This window comes from Scleropages formosus, chromosome 7 (assembly GCF_900964775.1).
Source record: "Scleropages formosus chromosome 7, fSclFor1.1, whole genome shotgun sequence".
Lineage (NCBI taxonomy): Eukaryota > Metazoa > Chordata > Actinopteri > Osteoglossiformes > Osteoglossidae > Scleropages > Scleropages formosus.
The window spans coordinates 32,497,346-32,523,051 of NC_041812.1; the positions used below are offsets into that span (position 1 = coordinate 32,497,346).

General features: G+C 40.9%; 3 protein-coding genes across 5 annotated transcripts; 2 read left to right on the plus strand and 1 right to left on the minus strand.

Moving 5' to 3' along the window:
* LOC108942007 (maspardin-like) lies at positions 1–5,057 on the minus strand. Its single transcript, XM_018765009.2, has 9 exons — positions 4,899–5,057; positions 4,376–4,440; positions 3,570–3,731; positions 3,227–3,307; positions 2,985–3,130; positions 2,515–2,623; positions 2,071–2,178; positions 1,719–1,859; positions 1–680 (listed from the first exon to the last, which is right to left on the minus strand). Exons 2-9 carry the CDS (start codon positions 4,436–4,438, stop codon positions 552–554), a joined length of 939 nt encoding a protein of 312 aa, XP_018620525.2. The 5' UTR covers positions 4,439–4,440; positions 4,899–5,057; the 3' UTR covers positions 1–551.
* A 2,411-nt stretch (positions 5,058–7,468) lies between these two features.
* LOC108942066 (ATP-dependent Clp protease ATP-binding subunit clpX-like, mitochondrial) lies at positions 7,469–17,888 on the plus strand. 3 transcript variants are annotated; one of them, XM_018765125.2, is made up of 15 exons: positions 7,470–7,681; positions 8,091–8,165; positions 10,853–11,013; positions 11,173–11,293; positions 12,088–12,242; positions 12,468–12,627; positions 13,796–13,837; positions 15,378–15,554; positions 15,632–15,796; positions 15,996–16,084; positions 16,401–16,565; positions 16,666–16,965; positions 17,049–17,141; positions 17,227–17,333; positions 17,449–17,888. In XM_018765125.2, exons 2-15 carry the CDS (start codon positions 8,111–8,113, stop codon positions 17,537–17,539), a joined length of 1,881 nt encoding a protein of 626 aa, XP_018620641.1. In that variant the 5' UTR covers positions 7,470–7,681; positions 8,091–8,110; the 3' UTR covers positions 17,540–17,888. The 3 variants fall into 3 exon arrangements, with proteins under 3 accessions (XP_018620642.1, XP_018620641.1, XP_018620640.1); XM_018765124.2 differs by having other exon boundaries at positions 7,471–7,747; XM_018765126.2 differs by lacking the exon at positions 13,796–13,837 and having other exon boundaries at positions 7,469–7,747.
* Positions 17,889–21,629: 3,741 nt separating this feature from the next.
* On the plus strand, positions 21,630–25,706 carry LOC108941997 (ubiquitin-associated protein 1-like). Its single transcript, XM_018765000.2, has 5 exons — positions 21,630–21,758; positions 22,310–22,999; positions 23,938–24,147; positions 24,618–24,719; positions 25,572–25,706. The coding sequence occupies exons 1-5, from the start codon at positions 21,630–21,632 to the stop codon at positions 25,704–25,706; spliced, it is 1,266 nt and encodes a 421-aa protein (XP_018620516.2).

Here is a 25,706-nt window from a genome sequence, read left to right on the forward strand (position 1 = left end):
TCTTTATTTTAAAAGAACAAATTGGATATTAGTTCAGGACACAAAACATTAAAATATACAGTTCTCTCCAGCTGTACCTTTTGTCAAAAAGACAAAGGATCAACATTTTTCAGTGCATGGCAACTCATTTTCTGCTTAACAAAATGGCAGTGTTGAACTCAAAGTACGAACGAAAAGGCAGACATGCAAAGAAGTAACACCGTGTAAGGCAAACGTACAAAAACATAGGAAGGCCTCTATTAAACCTTTTTGGCAAATGTGTTATTTACAGCAACAATGCTTATGAAAATAGATTATGCAAAGTGAAAAATAGGCTATTTAACATTATTCTGCTGCAGACTGACTGCAATCAGGAGGGTGAAATGTGTAACAGAATTTAATCATCTTAGCCTAAGAATGGTTTTAGGACCAAAAGGGATAATTGTTTGTAACAGAGGCTGGTTTAGGTCAGAATGCATAGTGGTTAAACCCACGGTAGTTTTCTAGTGGACCTGCTAGTGAAACGATCACACCTGTGTGGACATCCAGCAACCTGAGAGGAGCCTTACTGGTCAACACTGGGCTCCCTGCCCATCTCCATCGGTGTTGGATTGGAACCCCTGCACTTCCAGTTCCTCTGCACTCACCATGGCTGGATCAATTGCCGCGTACCGCGTTCCGTGGAACTGCCGCAAATGAATCTAAGAAGACGAGTTGAGCAGGTTCGATGTCAATAAAAATCCACACAACACTGAAACGGGTTCCTCAGCTTTTCTATTTCACAAAGGACAGGACAACAATTTTATTAATTATATCTCATAGCAATAACTGAAAACAGAAATTAGAGAAAACTAAACTTTAGTAGTCTCCTCCTCTGCTTCATGTGAAAGAGTGTGCTGATCAAACACCTTACCAGAGAACACACACATCCAGATGCACAACATGTGATGCATAAAATTGACCATAGTAGCAGATTTCTTCAATAAAAGCACTGTCTTTGATAATAATAGTGTTACTTTATTACATGGAAAATACAGATAATGCAAAACCAGAAAAACTTTGCGTAAAAACAAAATGCCTCTGCAGCTGGCAAGAGTGATTTCACTTCTTAATTTTTAACCGCGTTTATGTGGTTATAGATGAGGTTTTAAGAAATATAAATAAATTTAAAAAAAATGTAAAAATCACCACCTTATTATATTGCCTGTTCCTTTTGAAACTGCTGAGAAGCTAAAGTCTATTACTGTGTTACTGAACATTTTTTGGGCGGGGGGGGGGGAGAAAAAAAAAAAAAAAAAAGACTATTGCTAAGGTCTAGACCAGCATCTCATTCTACAAATACATAGTTGACTTTCTTCCAGTAGAAATGTTAACCTGCATCATAATTCAGATGAAATCTGATTGATTTGGTCACCTTTATGGAACGTCAGATAGCGCTATACAACAATCCCTGATGAACAACGGAACCTTTTGTCCTTGTGCTGTATTACAAATTTGTACGCATTTCATTTTCTCTGTACACTGTTCCTGTGTCTTTGTGACCCAGTTCTGTTCTATTGTTAATTAAACAAAAAAGGACAAGCAGTTTCTAAGAAGAGTATACATATCTAAGGAACTAAGTAAGTATCAATGAAAATCTCTCACCCCAAAAGTTACAGAGAAGTAAATTAGGAACAATCCCCATTAAAAGCATCTCGACAACACAGTATAAATAATGCCAGGAACTATGTTTACCTTACCTGGATGTAGAGATTGACTTCTGCACTTCTGGAAAGGTACGGGAAGTTTCCGCCTGTTTTAAGGTGAGCTCGTCTTGCGTCAGGATATAGCTTATACATCTCCTCTTTTGCTTCGTGTGAGAGGGCACTCTGATCAAACACCTTAACAGAAAATGCAGAAATCCACATACATGGCATATTGTAATAACAAAGGCTGTAGTTTCATCCAATTAATATTTTAGCCTTCATATAAATTGTAAGATGCCTTTCCCTCTCCCTAAAAAGAGTACAGTCTGAACAAGTGCTGACACTGCAGACAGTGCTGGCTACCAATGTAAAGGCTATAGCTCAACAAGAACAACATGGAGCTTACATCTATTATGGTAACTCTGGTATCCTTTATTTTGTGCGGCTCCACGTAGGAATTCTGGCAATTCAGTGTTAGCCGTGAGGCCAGCTCTGCCTGGCTCAGGCTCTCCAACTAGCAAAGGAAGGAAAAAAAAAAAAAAAAAAGAAAAAAAACTTATCTACCATGTCATGAAAGTGACATTCATTCATACAGCCTATCCTATGAATAAACAATCTGCTCAGAAATTGCTAGAGGGTTTAAGCAAGTCTCAATTTATCCATAACATGCTTTTAGAGTCGATCCATACCAATTTATGAATTAAAGGTCTGTCAAAAGAATAACACATTTAAATGCAACTGCAACAAGCAACTACCAGATACAGAATATCTGAAGAGTGCAAAGAGCAAGAAGTGTATCCAGAGCTGAGGTTTAGAAAGTCATGATAACAGTGCAAGCTCTTAGTCTTACCCGATCTACCATGAAGTCAATGGCATCCGCCATTTTTTGATCGACGGGTCCTCTTGAAAAATTCCCAAGAACAATCTTCTTTAACATGAAGCCAGGCATTAGCCAGAAACTGAAAGCAAATCAAGAAGCACAAATAAATATTAATTATTCACTACTACATCTCGGACACTTTTACCCAAGTTGATTTCCAACAACAGGTTTGAATACTAAGCTCGGACTTAACTTTAATCATTTACACAACTGGGTCATTTTACTTAGTGACAAAGATTTCTCACAGTGGTGCAACCCAGTGAAATAACCTTGATCAATGGTACCATACTGTGGGATAAATTCCAACCAAAAGCTTTCAAACTGTAAGGCGAGGGCCTTAATCACCACCCTGCCCAGTGCCCGGAATGGCAAGCCAGAACACACATGGGGTTATGATCAATGGACAGTAGAACAGCATAGGATACAGAAGAGAAAATTACCTGTTGGCTGTCCAGGTCTGGTTAAAAATGGATGTATCACTGAAGGCGTTGCAGAGGACAAGAGACTGCACTCTAGGAGATTTGTGAGTGTACTCTGCAAATTTCTGGGCTAGAAAGCCCCCTAAAGAGGCACCAAACAGGTGTACCTGAAAGAAAAACACGCATGATTATTGAAAACGCAAATCTATAGAACGAAAAATACTTTCCCTAGAAAACAAATCAGATCTGACACATTGTCATACCTTGTCCAGCTGTAGGTGATCCAGAAGTTTCCTAAAGCCATCACAAAATTCAACAATATCCCAGTAAACAGGGTACTGGAGCTGATGGGAAAAACAAATATTGCTGACTAGTCCAATCTGTGACTCACAGTGTTATGTTCAATTTAGGGATGAAGTGCAGAACTTAAAGCTATACTTGTGTAAAAATATACTAATTTATGCAAATGTACTGCGGCATTTTTAACAGGAATTGACAATTTAAAAAAAAAAAAAAAAAAAACAAATTAACTATGCACTTTCTGTAAGGTAGCTTGCAAGTACTTCATTCAGAAAGGTTGCAGGGCTTCTGAAATGCAGTGCTCACTGAAATCACTCTGTATCCCCAAGCAGTCAGGGCAAGCACTTGCTGGAAGAAGACGTCAGCCGTGCCGCTGACGGGTGGCAGCAGGACGATGGGGCATCGGATGCTCCTGGGTCCAGCATCATACAGCGCCCACACCTTACTGTCATCATCATCCACAACGATCTACGAGCACATGGCCCACTATTACTGCTTTTTGACATTTCGACAACATTTCAAGGTGGAGGGGAAAAAAGTGGTTTTAGTAACAAAGTCAGCAGTCGACGGGATGATGACGGGATGAGTATGAGATGAACATGCTGAACATGAACAGGAGTTTACATGTTCTCCCCATGTCTTTGTGGGTTTAGTCAAGGGGCTCTGTTTCCTCCCACAGTCCAAAGATATGCTGTTCAGCTTCACCCATAGTCTGAGACTGTGTTTCACTGATGTATGGAAGAGTGACCCATTTGTAAGTACTGTATCTAGCCGTGTAAGCCACCTTGGTGAATAAGGTATGTGGGCTGATTACACTAGATATATTTCAATGGAAGTCACTTTGGAGAAAAGCATCTGCTAAATAAATAAATGTAAATGATGGTATCTGCTCTGTGGGACACATTTCTGAAACAAAGGCGAGGGAGCAAGAAAAAAGTGTCACTGTGCAAAGTGCTGTCACGTGTATTAAAGAATGCATGAAAAATTATTTTGGGGGAGAGTTTACATGGTCTGGGAAATGCTCAACACAATTTCACTTCTGCTTTATTACATATACGTTAAAGTCGCAATTAATATATTATGTGCGCCGAAATTCAACATTAAGCACTTACTCGTTTGAGAGGAACTGTACTTCGGAACCAGTTGTAGTCTGGAGAAACCCTGATCTCCTCCATTCCTGGGGAAAATAAAATCCCTCAGATTTTTCACGGAAAACTGATAAACTCCATTAACAGCGTCACTCACTGTACACTGAAACACGCTAACACTGAATGGTTTCAGCGCATGCGCGAGCACACCGAGGAGCACGAGCACGGGTCACACGACTCACAAAAATTAAAACCAGAAAGCCAGATTGTTCATTAAAGACAACTTGTAATGTAAAACTGCTGAGATAAAATGTGCTATGTCGTACAGTTGCATATCTCGTCAACTAAATTAATAATTATAACACTAAGTTGTTAGATAAAAAAGACTTTGCAGAAGTGGCAAACTAGTACTAGTACTACTCATAGAATTTCCATGAATGGCATGATTATCTAACATTGAGATTCCTCAGCAGAGTATTGAGAAGCATCGTAGGCATGTTTTCCTCACTGAACAAACAAAATTTCAATATTAGAACCAAACTATTACCACATTCATTCGGGGCGCATCTTCGGAAAGCACGACTAACACTGGCTTCGCCGCTCCATCTCGCTCTCGCCCTGCACCTCAGTCACATGATGTCTTCGGCCTCCGACTTCCGTGTTAGCCGAGCGCGAGCGAGCACCCCCCGTATACCCTGTGCGCACACCTTCTTCGGGCTGAACTTGAATCACATGACACCTTCGTTTCTTCTTTTTTAAACAAACTTTATTGACAAAAACAGCAATTACAAAAGTTAGGCTCACGAAGAAAACAAAGAACCAGATCCAGATATTACAACAAACATGCAAGAGGGAATATAACAAAGAGAAGAAAAATGATAGATAGATAGAATAAGCAAGTAAATAAATTAAAAAGATATATAAAAACATAAATTAACAGTATCTGTGTGTGCAAATATACAGAAAGACATAAAGACTTATTCATCACAAATGGGGAAAGATGTATATACAAGAACAGCTCTCCCAGCATTGGAGTTTTTAGAAAGTAGAATAATGTTCTTGTAATGTTTAATTTCTTTTACAAACAATGGATAGAAAAGCTTAGAATTACAAAACTTATATTTGTATATATAATATTTAGCTAATAAGAAAATAAGATTAATTGTATGGTACTTATTTTCATCTCTCTCATATTTTTAAAATCCAAATAATACGTTCAAAAGTAAAGGAGAAAAAGTCAAGGAAAAACCTAATGAATACCAGGTTTCCACTGTATTAAGAAGGCCCAACCAGAAATTCTGCCAGTATCGACAGAACCAAAATAGGTGCAGAGCTTTTTCTGAGGGACTTTCACAAAATGAGTGACGCTGGTATCGATATCTATCTTAAGTCTTTGGATAAAGAATTTACTTGGGGTAAATTTTATTAACTAATTTATAGGAGACCTCTCACTTTATTGGGCCAGAGAAATTTCAAAGGTAAAGTCCACACCATTTCCAATTGATATTACTGATAAATCTACTCCAATATGGGACCATATATGAAACTGTAACAATATCATTTTGGAATGAGGCCATGATCGCTCTGTTATTTCTGTGAAGACTGGGCAAGAAAGAGATGTGCCCCACAGCAGAGGAGTGTGGATCCATGTCTAGGGTGGTGGGGATTAAAGAAAGTTGTTGGTTTTTTTAAGAGCATGGTGACACCTGAAGGTATTGCATCAAAAATTATGGCAAATTCCTTTGGAGTGACAGGTGTCATGTATTTATTCAGGAATTCATCAGTGCATCAGAAGTCGACTAGAGTTAAAGAGCTGATTCACCAACAAAATGTCCTTTTAAACCCAGTTTTCAAGAAATTACTTGTTTTTATATTGAATATCCCTGTAGCTCTAAATGACATATTTATTTTGAGAGCAGTTATCTTTATAAGCCAAAGACCAGACCAAGTGCACCTGTTGATGGAAATTTGACAGTTTGTTGGGGATTTTACTAATACTGTAATCACACATTAGAAGAAATCAAAGGCCACCTGTCTTAGAGAAGACTAATGTGGCTTGAGATTCCAAAGAGAAGACGGAATATTGAAAAATTGTCTGAGCGAGTTTACTGGTGTTATCAAGCTTGCGAAGTCCAAGAAATTCAAACCCCCGTTGGTGTTCATTACATATTTTTAATAGTGCGTCTTTTTCTTTCATATAAAAGTGAAAAGGATATTATGAGTTGTTTTAGTCCGTGCATGATGGATACGGAGAGAAAGGGCGGTGTCTGTCATGGATTAGACACGTCCCTTTAAAAACAAAAAAAAAACAAAGAAAGAAAAAGACAGAAAAAAACCTTCCTGTCCCATCACTTCCGCGACAAACAGCAGCGCATGCGCACTTCGGGCAGGGAACGCCGCGAACTGCATTGACAGAACAGGACGAGACTTTCTAAATTCTTGCTGGGAAATTCGCACACCCACACACACCCAGCAGCACAACACTACCCGGAACACTATGATCGTCAACAAAACAAATGAGAACAACCGTAACACAACTAGCCAATAAAATTATTACACAATGAATGTATACTGAAAAATCGTGTGTGCTAAAATATATGGAAAAAATGTACTACATCATGATCATATCCTTGGCAATCGCTATTCAGATTCTACGGGTAAATTTAAGATATTAATGATGCAGTTCTTTCATGAGGACAAATAATTTTTACGAAATGTTTATAGCTAAAAGGGGGTGCAGTGGCGCAGTGGGTTGGACCGGGTCTTCCTCTCCGGTGGGTCTGGAGTTCGAGTCCCGCTTGGGGTGCCTTGCGGCGGACTGGCGTCCCGTCCTGGGTGTGTCCCCTCCCCCTCCGCCCTTACGCCCTGAGTTGCCGGGTAGGCTCCGGTTCCCCGCGACCCCATATGGGACAAGCGGTTTAGAAAATGTGTGTGTGTTTATAGCTGCTTCATATGATATTTCAATGTGTACACGAAGCTTTTCACCCGTTATGCACGCTCTTACTGCTCTTAGTTTAAAAAGCTGGACTCCCGCCACGTGTTTGCCCAAGTCCGACTTTGCTATCCGTGTGTGGCAACCTGTCCAGATCACAAGGTTCAGCTCAGCACCCCCTCCACTGTGCTGAGCGCCCATTACCCAGAATTCCGCGCTTCGTGCTCAGTGCTGCCCCCGCTGGGCGCTGCTATCTTCCTACACAGGCTGCACTCGGGGCCACTTCGGACCGAGGCGGATGGATTCAGGTTGTTAGCAGTGTGGTCGATGTGTGTAGACTTTTACATGTGGGCCTGACGCGGATTACTCGTCCATCATCCTCAAGCCGGTTGACTCGGGTGCGTTTTGGACCTGGTTCGGCTGCTCCGTTTCCTGCTCCAGAGCAGGCATAACTCCGCTGTTGGGTAAATATATTGTACACAGCTCCAGCACCGATAGCAGCTGTTCTGCCAAACGGATTTGCTGACGCTCTCACGTAACTGTGTCACTGAACGTTTGTTTTTTTCGCAACGGCATTTTTAAAAGTGTAAATGATAAATCAGCAGGCGTTGCGGTGGGTTGGTGAGCCGGGTGTGTTTTACCCTATCGTCAAATCGTGTGTGTGTGTGTGGAGACTCCAGCGGGCCTGGGCCTTTCCGCATCCCTAGCTAACTCTCTGCTCCGCTCTGTTGGAAACAGCGTCGGCGCGGCTCGCTGAGAACTACTTTTCAGTGAATAATTCTCTCCCTGTCTTCTCATCTTCCACAGCACATTGGGACAAGAGAAACATGTCCTGTAAGTGCACTTCGGCGGCAAGGTTACTCCTTATCTCGGCGCAGAAAGGTGAGTATCCTGAACATGTCATGATGTTGAAGTGTCAGTCAGTTGTCCTGTGGACGGTCAGTTGTTCAGTCAGCGCCTGAGTGCCTGGATGGAGCGGCGGGAAAAAGCAGTCAGTGCGCTGCTCTGGCGCGAGCTGCTGCGTTCGCGCGCCTCCGCCTCACTCTCTGGCTGTTTACCTACAGCGGCTGCAGTGAAAACAGCGTTTCTCCTCTTCCGCACACAGGGCAGTCAGGGTAAAGCCATGTAGTACATGATGTACTTGAAGGAAGGCCTTAGTTTTTCTCTGTGGAGCCACTCTCTCTTAGCTCGTGACCTGGGTTGGGAAACCACGGTTGGTTTGGACTTGTTATCCTAGTTTTTCTATCATGATGACCTAAAAACCTTCTGCAGAAAGAAATCAAGCTCATTTGAACATTATTATATTATTGTTTTTCCCTCCTAGACCAATAATTAATTCTTCAGTTTGATACCTTAACATTATGTACTGATGTATGGGCAGGGCAGCTGGTAGTGTACTGCTTAGAGCTGCTGCCTCTGGACCCAATAGGTCATAGGTTTGAGTCCCACGCCCACTTTTATACCCTTGAGCAAGATAGTTACCCTAAATTGCTCCAGTAAAATTACCCAACTATAAAAATGGGTAAGTAAATGTAGGTATCTTAACATTGTAAGTCACTTTGGAGAAAAGCATCACAAATGTAAATGTCAGTTACTCCCGACCCAACTACTGATGAATTTTTCATTAATCAGGCTCTCGGGTGCTCACTCCCTGGGTTCAGTTTATTTGAAGAACACGTCTCAAGGATTGTTGTCCATTTTAAAGTTATAGACCATATGTCTCTAATTGTTTAAAGGTTGAGTATCTACAGACATGCATCGCTTAACGGGGATACGTTCTGAGAAATGCGTTGCTAGGTGATTTTGTCGTTGTGTGAACATCAGAGTGTACTTATACAAACCTAGATGGTATAGCCTTGATACAGTCGAAACGTGGCATAAACAAGATTTATGACACTGCTGACAGCATACTGTTTTATAGTAAACTTTTAAGTAGAAAGTGAGCACTTTAAGGATAAACAGTATAGTAAATACATAAACCAGTAACATGGGTGTTTATCAAGTATTATGTACTGTACATAATTGTATGTGCTATACTTTTATACGACTGGCAGCACAGTAGCTTTGTTTACACCAGCACCACCATGAACATGTAACACGTTACAACGTTATGATGGCTACGACGTTGGTAAGAATTTTTCAGATCCATTATAATCTTATGGGACTATTGTATGTGTGGTCAGTTGTTAAGCAGCATGTGACTGTATTACAGTAGGATGTGGTATGTATAACCATAGTTGAAAACTTACCGTTTTTCAAAACCAGACATGTTCTTCAAATACATTGGTTCCTCATGTTCCAAAATGTGGGCCTATGAATGTTCGAAGGTGCAAGCATTTTCCACTTTTATTTTTAATCAGATTTTCTTCACTGATTGGTTTTCCAAAATTTTTGTGCGTTCTGGAATGAACAATTATGCAGCCAGCCTCACATCTCAGTAGAACTCACTAAAGCAATATGAGAGTTGGACTGACTTAATTCTACTGGCTTCCGGTGTTGGCAGCTCCTCTGTTGTTCAGAAATTATCATTAAGATGATTAAAATTGCATATGTTTATGGGATAAATTAGTCAGAGGTAAGTAGGAGTTTGTGGAGACTATATTTTTTTTCCTCATTTTAAAGTTTGTAAAGATTTGTTTCAGCTTTTACCATACTCTGTATTTCCCATTTCCAATTCTACTCCAATGGTCTGGAGCCTGTTCTGTAAGCATAGGGCACAAGGCAGGGTAGACCACAGACAGGACACCAGTCAAATGTGGGACAATATCTTTCTCACACACATTTATTCAGAAGCCATGGGTGGTTCAGATCACCAGTTCACTTGTAACACACGTCTTTGGACTATGGGAGGAAAGCAGAGCGCTGAGGAAACCCATTTGAACATAAGGAGGACATGCAAACACCCATATAGCTTTAGCCTGAATTCGTGCCTGGCTGAACCTTTCAGAAATTGAGGCACCAGTGCTGCCGTCTGTCACGGTCCTCCTAGTTTGAAGCTAATACAGTGAAACCCTGTTGTAATGCGATCATTAGGTCCATAAAATGTCATCGCAAAAAAAACAGGGTTCTACTGAATCAGGGTTCAAGAAAATCAGTGTTCAAACTTACCAAACAATGACTGAACATCCTAAATCACCCCTATTTTGACCTGTTTTTTTTTTTTTTTTTGGCACGTTTACTTTCTGGCAAGTATTTAACCTTTGAATTAAAGTATTCCACAAATTAATGGTTGTTACAGGCATTTCAGCATTTGTAACCCATTCATTCTGTAAGATGGTTTGCTAAGTTTGTCAGCTTTGCCAGTGTTTGAACTTTTCTATGTAGTTTCTCACATTCCAGAAAGAGAAAAAAGGGTCCAGTGACCCATCGTGTTATATCTGAATTTGAAGTACATCGAGGTGCATTAAATTGGGGTTTTACTGTATATTGAAATAAGTCATACATAAATTTTGGGTTTACAAAAATAGTTAGACTTCTGTTCCCAACTGTGTTTGTATGGTGAGGAGCTGGTGTGCACTGACCTGATCCACTGTGATTTTCTTCCTTTCTTCTTTTTCTTATGCTCACAGGTATCTCCTGCTCTCGGGTTCAGAGGTTTACCCTGTGTAGGCCTGTGCCTCATGACATTCCCTTGATGCACAGAGTGCCATTAAGGTCATTTTCAGAGACTACAGTGTATTTTGCATCAAAAGATGGGACAACTAAAGATGGACTTGGTGATGGTGGAAAGGTATTCATTAATTTCATTTTTTATGGGTCCAATCAACAGGTTTAGCTTATCTTGTCATAAATGCAGTCCTTGCAGATATCTTCAACATGAGACATGAAAAAGGTTAAGTGTTTTTAACTGTATTTAATTCCATGCTATCCTTTCTCTACCCTCAAACAGAAGACAGTCAGTGAGGCTGGTGGGAAGAGATCTGCAAATTCAGGAAGCACAGGCAAAGGAGGAGGCCACCTGCGTTGCCCCAAGTGTGGTGATCCTTGCACTCATGTGGAGACATTTGTCTGTAAGTGTTTGTGTCTGGATGCCACTGTCTGTCCTTTCCGATAGAAAACGGCAGAGGTCAAGTTGGAACCAGAGAATTTTTCTACATTCTACCAAAAAAATTGGTTAAGCAAAAAATGTTTAAGATCATGAAAATATTTTGTTTTTTAATTTGCACAAGTAAGGTGGTGGTAGCCCTGAATCCTCAAACCTTTTTAAAATGACTTACATTGGTCTTATCCGTCAGTGCCCGAAAGGTGCAGGATGCTGGAGCATGTTAGTGACACTTAGGGTTTCTGTGTATTCTCAGACTCTCAATCCTGCGAATCATATGAAATGACTTCACCCACAACTGCTTGGGATTCAAGTCCACTGTATCGTCAATCCCTGGACCTGTCTGTCCAGGCTAAAAATAAACACTTGCATAATACTCCTGTAAGGGTTATTCTGATAGTACACCACATGAAGTAGGCCAAATGAAGACTGACAGAAGTCTTCATTCCACAGCATTGTATCCTAAGAGGTCATCCATTTTATTTCGTAATCCCTGCACAGGCATACCAAACTCATTTTTTGATTCTTTGCCTTGTGTTTTGGATGGCATATATGGTGTGACTTGTTGGAACAGGCTTTTCACTGAAGTATGATTGTTTTATGTAGTTTTTTGTAATGCAAGTGTTTTCCAACTTCAAGATTCTTCACACTGTTAAGCTAGTCAGTTTTTGACAGATGCTTATGAATACATCAGAATACATACATGTTTACTTTAAAGGATTAACACCTCTTTTTTTTTCTTTTTTTTTCCTTCCTTTGCAGCCTCCACACGCTTTGTGAAATGTGAGAAGTGCCATCATTTCTTTGTGGTGCTCTCAGAAACTGACTCCAAGAAGAGTCTAAAAACAGAGCCAGAAACAGCTGCTGAAGCTGCCAAACTAGCCTTTCAACAGAAACCACCTCCGCCTCCTAAAAAGGTGAGATGATTGAATGAGGAATTTAAGTCAGCTGGTGTTTTCTAATCCCTCTCTCTGTTGACACAGATCTTATCAAATCTATGAATATTTCCTGGAGTCATCCTTCTGTTGTAGGTCACCAAGCCTGAGTTGAGGATGTGGTTATCGTCTTAATAGTCTCTTAAGACTATACAAAGAGATATTAAGTTTGCTGCTAGCCAACAAGGTTTTCTGATTGCTCTCTAGATCTATGCATACTTGGATAAGTATGTGGTGGGCCAGTCCCACGCCAAGAAGGTGCTGGCTGTAGCTGTGTACAACCATTATAAACGCATCTACAACAACATCCCTGCTGGATCCAGGCCTCAGGCAGAGGTGGACAAACAAACGTCACTGTCACCAAGAGGTTGGTACAGTTCATGAGGGGTATAGACAGTTGCACATTCTTCAAATCAAATTGCAGAAATATGTACCAAATACTGATGTGTTGATTGATTTATTGTACTATGCAAACCTTCTAAATTAATGCGTGTGAGTGTGAACTGTTACGCTGAAAGATGGTTACAGTGCGAAGAACAGTCTTTATTTTAGTATTTATCTTGGTAAGTCAGTATTATTACCTTTGAATGCTTTTCCTTAGAGAGATACTATTACTTTGATTACTTTGTCACACTAATGTTTTAGAAGTACGTGACATTGTGTACTATTAAACTAGGCCATGTATGTCTAACAGTCTTACGTACAAAGCTGGATGTGCTCACGTTTTGTCACTTGTTGGCTGTTTGTTCTGTAAAAACGTACAAAGCTTTGCATGTTGACTAATGGAACACTCATGTAAAATGTCTAATTTCATTGAAGCAAGAATTGTAAAAAAAAAAAAGAACAAAAAAAGACTGCAGGTAAATAAGACTCATGAACTTTGAACTGGAAGGTTGTAGGTTCAGGTCCCACTGCCAAAGCTGGATTGCTGCAGTAAAAATATCAAGCTGTTTGGCTGTTGCTTTGCTTAAATGTCAGGGTAGTGGTAACAATTAAAGGGTTTTTTTTTTTTTTTAACTTTATTATCCCAGACAAGAAATTGTGCAATTGAGGTCATTGTATGTTCACATATAATTTAGCACAAGTAGATGTAAACACATGAAATATTAATATTGCTAATGCAGATTTAGCAATTTAATAGCCTTAGAATTAAAAAAAAAAAGTATCCTGGTTCTACGCTTACATTTAAGTTAAAACTTAAGCTGTTGCTCCAGTGGAAGAAATTGAAGAACTCAATGTGGTGGGCATACTTAAATAAAAATCACTGTATATGAAATCAGCGCAGAGCTAGTGGGCACACACCACTGCTGGTGGCAGATGTTGAGTTCTAATGCGTGGATTGGCATTTGTTCAAATTTTTCTGTTTGACCCCCCCAATCCTGACTTGATCACAGCAGCCGGTAGACCTGTTTTAGAGAGGGTCAGATGTGCATCTTACTGATGGGCAGCCTTGCACAAGGCTTCAGCTATGCAGTGGCAGTAGTAGCCTGGTAGCTGCTTTCTGACATGATATAACTTTCATCCTCTCTCTGTAGAACTAGAGATACGAAGACGGGAGGATGAGTACAGATTTACAAGTAAGTGATGATTCCTAACAATATTTACATCAAGACTGGTACATCTTCAGCACCAGTGAGAGACATGTACAGTAATTCTGCTTTAAGAGGTATTGTTGAATTGTACAAATGCCAGAATCCAGCTCCAGGTGGCACTATTTTACCTTACTCACCTTATGAAACATTAATAACCATGATTGCCTCGTGGCAGGTACAGTCCCTCTGTTCATTGTTCATTGTTACATGAGTCATCCAGCTTGACAGGCCCATAATTGTCTTTTGTGGCATTTAGTCATGTTGTTTTCCAGTCAGGAGTAAACTGAATCATGTCCCAGTGGCCCAGTTTCTGTTGTCATGTCATATCTGTTCTTGCTGACACTTGGCAAGCGGGTTTATAAATAGGAGTTGGACTGTGATCAAATAGTTTTCATACATACATGACATAACACCAAATCTAGGTTAACAGTGTTGTCCCCCTTCCATACAGTACTGATAAGTGTCGTTTCAGAGGTGAACTAAGCGGGTAATAAAGATTCTTCAGAAAGTGAGCTATGAGTTGTACAACATGATGAAAAGACTTTGCACACGGGAAACATTTTAAACACACTAGGATTAGTTGATCCCTTACCGCTAAAATAGATGTCATGCAGTGTCTTTCTCCATTATAAGACAGCATTGTTCTTTGGGGGGAGGAAACAAATGCTCTCAGGTGTCATAGATTTAGTGGTTGACAAGTACAGAAAAGTTTAACAATGCCTTATGATTTAAAATGCTTTCATTTGTGTTTCTGAGTATGTGACAGTGAGGTGTAAGAAACCAAGCTTTATTGCTGCTGTGGTCTAATCTATTATCAGTTAATTTACATGAACCAAATATCTGAGTTCACATACATATAGCCCTCACTTTAAGCGCTGCTCTGTTCTAGCCAGGATGGGAATTTATGAACAAATTTAATGCAGCTTTATTTGGTTGCGTATACTCTTCACTTAATTCCTATCCGAGAAAAAAGTGGAAAGCGTGGAGATCGAAAATTGAAGGCAAAAATTACTGTTACTTGTACAGAGAATTTAACATTCATGTTGTGTCAGGCACATGTGATGTCCTCATGTTTTGTCCAGGATTGTCAAATGTGACTGATTATCTAAGGCGGCAAGGGTAAGTGTTAGGGTTCAGGGTAAATGTGAAGGACACTGAGGGGTGACCTTAAATTGTGAGTGTTAGAGCACTGCAGGTTGTCAGAATTGGCCATTAATTAGGAAAGGTTGAAGCATAGATTTAAAATATTTATTTGCATTTTCTCTAATCTGGCCTATGGATGTAATGCAGTTGTGTTAAAGGCTGGATGCCCTTCCTTTTGCACTGTATGTACTTATATATGTGTTGCCAACTCACTCTTTGCTAACCCTACTATGTAGAGTCTTAACAAGGTTCTGTGGCTTTACAGCTGTAACTGGATTAGAAGCTAGTTTGAGCTGCTTGAAGTGGGTTTAACCAGGACCTTGAAGCCATGCTAACGCTGCCCAAAAGCAGGTTGACATAATGACTTGCCGTCTCATTTCAGAGCTGCTGCAGATTGCTGGCATCAGTCCTCATGGCAATGCCTTGGGGGCATCCATGCAGCAACAGGTGAATCAGCAGACCCCTCAGGAGAAGCGGGGTGGGGAGGTCCTGGACTCCACACACAATGATATAAAACTGGAAAAGAGCAATATTGTACTTTTGGGCCCAACTGGATCAGGTCAGTTACGGCAGGGACCAGTGTAGTTTAATTTCTTTGTCATGTCAGCATGATATTAATTTTTTTGTTGTTACCAGGTAAAACACTATTGGCTCAAACCCTTGCAAAATGCCTGGATGTTCCCTTTGCCATCTGTGATTGCACCACGTTGACTCAGGCAGGATATGTAGGAGAGGATATCGAATCGGTCATTGCAAAGCTGCTTCAAGATGCCAACTATGTAGTGGAGAAGGCACAGCAAGGTGTGTGACTTCAATAATTTTGTTTACTTTTACACCTGTAGAAAGAAAAGTGGTACTAAATTTGCTAAAGAGTATTCATACAGGTTCTTTGGACTCTATGAAGTTGTATGTATAGTGTTTCACTTTGTTGCTCCGTAGTTTTTAGCATAGTTTACTTTTAAAAGTGAATGCAGCTTTTGTGTCTACTTTCTGCTTACAGGCATAGTCTTCCTGGATGAGGTGGATAAGATTGGCAGTGTTCCTGGAATCCACCAGCTTCGTGATGTTGGAGGAGAAGGAGTTCAACAGGTGTGTATGACAGTTCACTTCTACCTGAACACCCATTGCCGCAGTCCTGACAGAGCAAAGTTATAGGTATTTTGTAGCTGTACAGCTCAGAAAAACTTTCACATCGCTTGCAGTTGTAAAGTATTAGCCTGTCTACTTAAGTGTAGAACCAAGTGTTTTCTTTCTGTTGGAAGAAGTCTGGATATAATTTCCAGGTCCTAGAATGCAAGGGATTGTTATTGAATGCTATCATGTCTATATCCTGCTTTTTTTTTTTTTTCCTTTTTTTAAACTGATACTGAAGTTGATATTAGCTCTTCTGTTTGCCTCATGGTAGGGTTTACTCAAACTGCTTGAAGGTACCATTGTTAATGTCCCGGAAAAAAACTCCAGAAAGCTGAGGGGTGAGACGGTGCAGGTGGACACGACCAACATCCTGTTTGTAGCTTCAGGGGCTTTCAATGGGCTCGACCGGATAATCAGCCGCAGGAAAAATGAGAAGGTACACTTTTGTCCAGGATGAAATGGAGGTTTACGTGACTGCTAAATGGGCTCTAATAAATGGGGAAGTAAGAGATTGCTCCACTTCTGCTCCAATGCAGTACCTGGGTTTCGGCAGCCCATCCAGCCTGGGGCAGGGCAGGCGGGCGGCGGCAGCAGCAGACCTAGCCAACAGCAGTGGTGAGGTGGATACGGTGCAGGAGATAGAGGAGCGGGATCGGCTGCTCCGCCATGTGGAGGCACGCGACCTCATTGAGTTCGGCATGATCCCTGAGTTTGTGGGCCGGCTGCCTGTAGTGGTGCCACTGCACAGCCTTGATGAGGACACGCTGGTGCGCATTCTGACAGAGCCCCGCAATGCTGTGGTGCCCCAGTACCAGGCCCTCTTCAGCATGGACAAGGTGGCTGCCTGCAGTGATCACTTGTTTCTACTGTTTGGTTCAATTAAGGTGGTTTTCTGACACATGCTTGACTTTCATTTCAGTGTGAGCTCAATGTGACCCCAGATGCACTACGTGCTATTGCTCGACTGGCTCTGGAAAGGAAGACTGGAGCTCGTGGACTCCGGTCCATCATGGTACTGCCACCCAGGCAAAACAAATAGTGCTGTACATTTTCTTCAGCTTCTGTCCATGTGTACAATCAGTCTTGTGTCCCCTCAGGAAAAGCTGCTGTTGGAGCCAATGTTTGAGGTGCCACATTCTGACATTGTGGCGGTGGAGCTGAGTAAGGATGTAGTTCTAGGAAAATCGGAACCGCGTTATATAAGGCAAGTATAGGCAGCTTTTTCGATGTTACTTGCTATTAACTGCAAATCTTTTTTTTTTAGCATTGCTTTCTCAGTTCAGGCTGAAAGTTAAATCTAAACATGTTTTGATCTTTAGAGCACCTGCGAAAGAGCCTACAGATGAAGACTTTGATTCTGGCATTGAAGAAGAGAACTGGCCTCGACAGGCAGATGCAGCCAACAATTGATTAATTTTTTGGAACTTAAAGCATGGAGCAGTTCCTCCTTTTAATGAAACAAGCCACGGAGAAGGGCAGGAGCACACAATGGAAGTGGAGGACTATAGTCCGGGATCACATTCAGGCTCTGTATCTCTATGGCCATTATGAACGTTTAGTTCGTTGTCTGTAAAACTGTTGATTTCCATGCCCTGGCCGCAAAGCTACAGGCTTTTCATCAGGTGAAATCTACTAAATATTAACTGGGGGTTACTCTGCACAGTGGCGTTATTTTGAGCAAAAAGGATGGTGTTTTTCTTTAGAAAATTTCCAGTGAAAATGGTAAGAGAACCAAATGGACAGAACTGGGCTCATAAAATGCAAACATGAATGGACCCAAGGCAATGCCTTCTCTCTTTTTGTGTTACATATTCAACACATCATGTTTGTTTCCTAAAATAGGCTATTTTAGTGTTTTCCTCACATTTAAGGTAAAACCTGATTATGAATGTGAAATAGTTTTACCCCCCTCAAGCTATGTGCAAATGTTAAATATCTTTTCAGACTCATAATCTGAAAGGTTTGGCATTACAAGCACTCAAACCAGCACATTTTATACAACAAAAGACGGTTGTGAGGTTTTAAAACGTTAAATGTTATGCTGCTTAATCATCAAGGTAGAATTGTTTGGTCCATTTATTTTCCTTTCCAGAGATGCATGAATGCATCATGCATAGAAATTTTTTTAAAGGACTGGTTTGGGCAGGGTGCACTGGTACCACTGCAGTTTTCAGTGTGTTTTCCACCCTGTTGATTTATTGGTTCCATAGAGAATATTGGGAGTAGCACCTACATCTCAGATTGACCCATATGCAGTCCACAGAAATGCCTTTACAAGTCTGTCTACCTAATGTATAGTTAACAGTAATTTCTGGCACTGGAAATTTTTTTTAAAAAAATTTTTGGAAATTACCTTTACACCCCTTTGCTGCAAAGACCAAAATCACTTTTTGGCATAAAAGCATTTGGGAATCTCAAGAGATTTGTAGATGTGACTGTTTAATATATAAATAAAACCTATATCTATTTGAAGTCTTCTGTTTTATTTAAAATACTAGATTGCTCAAGTTGAACAGATCAAAAAATTTGTATTATGGATTTTACAATATAAAACAATGATTCTGTGGGGATTGATGCTGAAAATTGTGGTTTAATACCGTCTGTTGTTTGGGGCTGTAAAGCAGCTTTGAAAGACAACATGGGAATAAGAAAATTACCTTGACTTGGTTTAGGTGGTCATTCAGGGTACAGGCAATTCAGCTCTATCAGTAATTTTGATCCTTCATAGGGATGTGAGCTCACCAACATATTTAATGAACACTTAAAGTATTTGTTCAAGACAAGCCCCAGTTACACTTCCATAGGTCAGTGCATGATGTTTCCTTGGCAGTACAAGAACAGCAGGGGGCATTCTTTTATTTCCAGTTTCGTACTACACGCTTTAGTTTTACTAGTCTATTTTTAAGTGTAGGACAACTAAACCGACATAACGTATACTTTTTTTTTTTTTTTTTTTTTTATACATTTTACAGCAATAAATTGAACTGTAAACCTCTATAGCTATGTGTAGGCTGTTTCTTTGATCTAATGTATTGCTCTTGTTTCAGCCCCTCAGCTTGTAACACTCTTTGGAAAGTAAATGTCTTAGTAAGGTAAAGAGTATGTCTTTGTTGGTGAAAAGGACAGTTGTTTACTTGAGTTGTACATCACTTTGGAGAGAAGTGTGCTAAATGAATGAAATGTAAAGGTGCAACAGCAGACAGAATAGTTGCGAGTGAAACAAATGCAAGTACAATGTGACCTGTTATCGCTAATTCAATTTCACACGAAATTGTTTGAGCAATTTCCAGAGGACAAAAATTAGATTCTGGTTAGATTTTCTGACCAGTTAGGCAAAGGCTACAAACTTGCTTTGTGTTTTTAAAAAAAAAAAAAAAAAAAATTTGCTTACAGCTAATACAGTAAACTACTAAACAGTTGCTTCAACCAAACCTTAGTCTGTCTGCAAAAGATCTGTCTGTTGATTCATATTTAAAGGAAGCACCTTGCAGATGTGTTCGACTTGTGTGTCACTGTGACCGCACTGAATGTGTAATTTCCACAGATGTGCACACGATCCTGCTCGTTTCCATTGAGCTCAGCACTTCATAATCCCTGCACTCTTACCTGTATTAGACTGGTTGCAGCAAAATAACAGTACAAATAGTAGTAAACATTATTCCCTTACAAACCATTAAAGGTTCACTTGTACAAACTTGCATTTATTCATTTAGCTGACACCTTTCTCCAAAACAACCTAAAATTTTAAACTATGTACAATTATTTACCCATTTATATAGCTGTATAATTTTTACTTTACTAAATTAAGTACCTTGCTTAATGATACTAGAGCTGGAGGCTATACAAACCTCCAATCCTTGGGTGCAAAGACAGCAGCTCTAACCACTATGCTACCAGCCCTTCCTAACTTATTGTCCTTATGTAAAGTATTATAGCGAATCAAATCATTGTGCTCATTCATGACTGGTGTAACAATGCCCTCAAAACAATGTAATTGGAAAGTAATAACCTCACGTTACTTATGATTCAGAATGTACATTCTATATTGTCAAATTCACACTATATTATGTCTGTACACTGGAAGCATAATGCTGGTCCTCAAGAATTGGTTTGTTGTCGTTCCTTAAGCTCTCATTGCTGTATTTCAAGGTTTGCTTTCCTAGAGAGACTTTACCTTAGGAATGTTCTCAGTTCTATTTATGACCATCTTTCCATAGTTGTAAGCAGGCAGAGATTGTTCCCCATTGAGTCCCAGCATGCAAAAACATGATGTCAGCACGTTGGATCGGTGGCTTAAAGTTTCAGTGGGAATTAGAATGCGTAATTAAGGTGCTGAACCAGTCAGGAGAGCCCCTGGTGAGGCTCAGATTCTTAGATCTGCACATCTGGTTGTAGTCTCTTCAGGTGAGGAGTGTCTTCCTCAGCAGTCTCACACTTGCACAATTCCTGGAGAGCATGGCTGGCAGTGTTCCCATCTGTATTTTAGTTCCAAGAGTGTGGTCATTGTACTTCATCTGAACTTGTCTTCCATCACACAACTCTGCAACGGGAGGACAAGCAAATAAAGAGGTGTAAGGAGCAGTATCGATCTTGGCTTGTTTTGAGTTTCTACACCTGCTGAAGGTACCTCAACTCAGCAAAAAGGTAGGTTTTTTTCTCCCAGTTTCTCCCAAAAACATAAAGCTCTTAATTTTATTTAGATTTATCTTACAGCGACCCAATGTGAAAACTGAAGACGAGAATATGGAAAATTAGATGTGTCTAGTGGTTACTTCACGATATCTGTTCATTACCAGTAGCAGTGCAAATGTTCTCCGAATTTACACGGATTTCATCCTATAAATATTTGCATATCTATGTATAGACTATGCACATATCGCTTAACAAATTTAACTTTTTATGTTGAATTAGTTATGTTAATTGAACTTTTTAAATTTTGGCTCATGGTTGTATTTGGATGGCTCAAAAAACATTTGAAAGGTTTGATCAAGTTCCCGATGAAGGCATGCATTCAGATAATTTATCTTGAGTAATGTCTCATGAGAAAGACACCTGGGCCTGCCCGGGATGAGCTTTGTGCAGCTCTTTGTGATTCATGAATGATGCTGCCTTAGAACATCAGTAGGGCCATTCCAGGTGCCATAAGGATACAATTTCTGTGGGACACACACCTCCAAAGTCCCCTGAATACATGCCACTGGTGTTTCAGCCCACAAGATGTCGTGTTAGTCGGTACTTAGAGTATTTACTCCAGCGTTGTAATCCCTAATCCTTTCTTGTTTGCGCTGTACCATTTAATGTGGCAGTCAAAAATAGATGGGACACAAATCAGTAACAGGGTTCTGCAAATAATGGAAAAAATTATCTCTGGTTAGTTTTATGGAGAGTTTTTATTTCCTAAATGTATGTGTACATTAATCTTAATATTTCTATTGGTCGCTTTATCATGTGGTGCTTGTCACGGCAGGCCTTTTTGGCCTTTATTCCTACAGTGAGAAGTATGAACAGTTTGGATGAGGTTCCTTTTAAGGTCCCGCTGGGACCCCTGGATGAACCCCTTGAGATATTCCTTGTTTCTGCCCCAGAGCTCACGATTCCTGACCACCTCCAGATAATCCAAGAGACTGAAGTAAGACCCCACTACCCACACTGTGTTTACTCAACTGCTATGTTGGAGCAAAGCTTTGCACAAAGTAGCTGAATTCTAAGTTCTTCCATTTGTTTACGGTTCTGTTACTGTACTGTTCTGTTATGCAGCACTGACCCTCAATTTGAGCTTCTTTAATGCTGAAAGCACTTCCATAATGTGTGTGAAGGCCATGTATAGCCACCTGCCAACAGATCACTTATGCTTACCTTGTGGAAGCCAACAGATTAGTCCAAAGAAAGGCAATATTTACAGCGTATGCTTACAAGACAAGCCTTCTAGTGTGGTCCCTTCATGGTAACAAATAAAGAATGCGAAAATCCATGATTTTATGGAAGAAGGAAGAAGATGGTTAAGCCAGACCACATGACTGAAGGGCTCAAATTTCTTTGGAGTACTGAAATAAAGACCAAAACAAATATGGATCTGTGATGACAGATGACAGATTCATTGTCATCTGTTGTTATGCCTATTTGCAGTTGGCCTTGCTAAATATTTGTGTGTTGTCTTTGTCCCTCTTATATACTTGGCAGTACAAGTTTGGCTTGGAGAACTGGGTCCTGACAGGGTTTCAAGGGGGGGAATCGAGCCAATTAGCCCCCACAAGCATGGCTGGCAAACCCAGGCCATCTTGCCCTCCTTACTGGCTGATGTTCAGCAGCCCCCAGGAAAGCCGCCTGGCGAGTCGACGGAGCAGTGATCTGTGGCAGCCCCCACCCCGCCGAAGGAGCCACAGTCTGAGTGCAGCTGATGGTCGCTACCTACACCCCCGAGTCAAGTTCCTCATTTCCAACCAGGAGGGTGAGGGTGGGTATAGTGAGGACAATGACAGCTCCTCCTCAGAGGTAGAGGAGGAGTCGGAGCGTGGCCCTGTGCTAAAACACAAGAGCCGTGGCCTGAAGGAGCTCCGGCGCAGCTCCACCCCTAACCTCTCACGCATGGCATCCCCATGTCGTGCCAGTCGCCAAAAGAAAGCCTCACCATTGACCTTCCAGGACTTCAAGCAGTCATCGCTCTCCAAACTAGAGCGGCCAAGGGTGGGCAGCCCCCCAGTCACAAGCCAGAGACATTCAAAGAGGAAGCTGCATCCGCTGAGCCAAATCAGCAGGAGGCACTCCCTCACACCACAGCCCCCATGCTCCTCGCCCGCCAGTCGGCCACCACCCAGGCCCTCAACCGCAGAACACATCCCCTCTATCAAGACCCGCAAGCCTACACTGCCGGTATGAAGTTGCTACCCCCAATGCATAAGGACTGCATGTGTCCATAAGTCTCCTACTGTTTATTACAGTTGGCATCAGTCCATACTAAGTGTGTATACTAGGCTAATATTACTAAATTTAGAGTTAAAAGCAATGTTTTCACAAGAAAACAAGAACAAGCTTCCTGCACCGCTTTCCTTCAAAACACTGTGATAAACTGTTGAAATTCATTGTAGTCAGTGATGAGAACAAGGCAGCAGTTTGTCTACATCTGCTCCCCCTCAGTCCATATATCACGAACGAAGGGCCACAGAGTTGTAAATCAAATATGTATATAATATTAAAATTTATTTGAATAAAATATTAATTGGATGGCTGAACAAAAATAGTCAAACAAATAGTGAGGAGAATTATATTAGCAACAGTAAAGGTGAATAGAGTCAATTAATTTTATTGGTGTTAGACCACGAAGAAGACAAACATATAAGTCAGATTGGTTACACGGAGGAATACATTAAGCAATGAGTGTAAGTAGTTCTCTAAACTGTTTCATCAATTACATTTTTCTTGAACTGAAAGACAGACTAAATATTTTTGCAAGCAAAACTGCAAATTTAAATTCCACGTGCAGTTTTCAATAACTTGCATTGACAATAATTAAAATTTACTTGTTGAGTAATTCAACAAGTGGAAAAAAAATGTCATGTTCAAAATGTAAAACTGCAGAGGAATTTATGCATTTTCATTGTTAATGAAGCATTACTGCTTAATGAAATTGTTGTTTCATTGTTAAACCCATGAACAGTAAAAGATGTGGATAATTTAGAAGCTGTTACGTTGTTCTAGCCTTAGTTTATTGCGAGGATATTGAACTAAGATGAGACCGCAAGAGACCATATTCCCAGCATGCTCTCTGCTCCAGGCCAATGGTCGTAACCCCTGTGTCATTTCCTCTGCAGTCCCTGAGCCCTTACTCCCGCTTGCCCCCACCTCCCTTAGTGACCCCGCCGCCAGGTTCCCACGCAGCAAGTCCGGACTCATCGATGGAGCTGCTGTCTGCGCTCAGCGAGGATGAGAGAGATCTGCTGCAGGCCATCACAGAGCAGGGCTACCCGCTGCGTACGGCTATCGTGGCCTTGCAGAAGACTGGCCGTCAAACCCTGGAGCAGGTGTGTCATGGTGCTCGTATCCACACATGGCTTGTTGGGCCAGATGGGCCCACTAAGAGAAATGCCCCAAGTTAAGAGATGGCAGCTGGGGTAGAAAGGAACAGAAAGCCACATCCTGCTCTGTTCTTTCTCACCATCCTCATTTGCTTTGAATACGTGCCATTTGTTTATTCGGTACTACAGCTGGAAGTGGAAATCAAACCTGCAACCTTGGGTCCAAAGGCAGTAGTTCTAACCATTACACTACCAGGTGTCCCTAAAACTTTCCCTTTCAGTTCTTCTGGAACTTGGTCTGTGGAGGTCTGGTGTGTGCCATGACTAGCTTAGTGCTCTTTGCTTCCAAGATAGGTTCTGGACCATCTCAACCCTGACTTGGACAAGCGATTAATGAAAGTGAGTGAGACTGAGTGGAATTTGGTTGGAATCCAGGTCAGAATTATCTAAAATCTTGTATGCCCTGCTGTCCACAGATTCTGAGCTACCTGCTGACCGTTGACCGGTTGTGCAGACTTGGGTACGATGAGACCCAGGTAGAAGAGGCCCTTGAGATGTTCCAGAACTGTGAGACGAAGGTGAGAAATCTGAGAAGCTACATGGAAATGTCGCCTACTGCAGAAGTGCTGTTCCTGTGATCTACAGTGTGTGGGTGTTTCATTATAGCCAGTGTCCTTGTTACATATTCACCTTGCCAATTCCACTACGAACAGTTCAAATTTGCAGATTTTCAGTTTTAGATTTGCTTTCACAAACAAAATGCTTCCTTTTGTAAAATAAACTCAAGGTTCCTTTTTTACTAAGCATACCAAATTTTTAATTGTGTGATTTTTCAGTAAATAAGTTATAAATAAGAAAGATGCTACATTTTTTAAAAGACTTAAAATATACTAAAATGGCACAGATTTACTGCAGTTAAAAATGGTAGTGTCTCATCATTATGTCAGTACTTCAAAATAAGGCCTATTTCTCCAAGGTCTTTCGTATTTGTGATGAGCAAGAGGTAGCTTATTAATGTAAATCTTTAGTACAGATATAAAACTTTCTGAGGTAGAAAGACAGGGCTGGGAAATGATTAGGAAGAACTAACCATTGCAGAAAGCTTAATATCCCTGTTAAGAATGACAGCTTTCTTGATTTGATCTCTAGCAAAAGCTTTCATCTATGCTTGGAACCTCAAAGATCCCCTTGTGGGAAACATGTGACCCTAAGGATGAGCACACTAGGCGGCCACACACGTTTCTCTTTGACTGTACATTTTGAATTACACAGTTTATCTCCTTTGTATGGTCCAATGCTCATTTTAAACTTGCTGCATATGCCAGGTTTTTACAGGAGAATCTTGGTCCATAACACAAAAATGTGAAGGATCATCAATGGTGATCCCACTCCACAATCATCAGTTTCCCTTTTGCCCTTTGCGTCTCCAGGCTGCCGAGTTTCTGCGCCTCCTCACTCAGTTCAATGAGATGGGATTCCAGCAGAGTGCCATCAAGGAGGTGCTGCTGGTCCACGAGAATCATAGGGAGAGGGCTCTGGAGGAGCTCATGACCCGTGTGGCCTGA

Coding starts and splice junctions, on each gene's coding strand:
- LOC108942007 (XM_018765009.2), bottom strand. CDS start 4,438: ATGGAGGAGATCAGGGTTTCTCCAGACTACAACTGGTTCCGAAGTACA. Junction 3,732..4,375: donor GTACAGTTCCTCTCAAACGA/GTAAGTGCTTAA, acceptor ATGTGCTCGTAG/ATCGTTGTGGATGATGATGA. Junction 2,179..2,514: donor TTGACTTCATGGTAGATCGG/GTAAGACTAAGA, acceptor TTCCTTTGCTAG/TTGGAGAGCCTGAGCCAGGC.
- LOC108942066 (XM_018765125.2), top strand. CDS start 8,111: ATGTCCTGTAAGTGCACTTCGGCGGCAAGGTTACTCCTTATCTCGGCG. Junction 11,014..11,172: donor GACTTGGTGATGGTGGAAAG/GTATTCATTAAT, acceptor ACCCTCAAACAG/AAGACAGTCAGTGAGGCTGG. Junction 16,966..17,048: donor CCCTCTTCAGCATGGACAAG/GTGGCTGCCTGC, acceptor CTTTCATTTCAG/TGTGAGCTCAATGTGACCCC.
- LOC108941997 (XM_018765000.2), top strand. CDS start 21,630: ATGAACAGTTTGGATGAGGTTCCTTTTAAGGTCCCGCTGGGACCCCTG. Junction 21,759..22,309: donor AGATAATCCAAGAGACTGAA/GTAAGACCCCAC, acceptor TATACTTGGCAG/TACAAGTTTGGCTTGGAGAA. Junction 24,720..25,571: donor TCCAGAACTGTGAGACGAAG/GTGAGAAATCTG, acceptor TTGCGTCTCCAG/GCTGCCGAGTTTCTGCGCCT.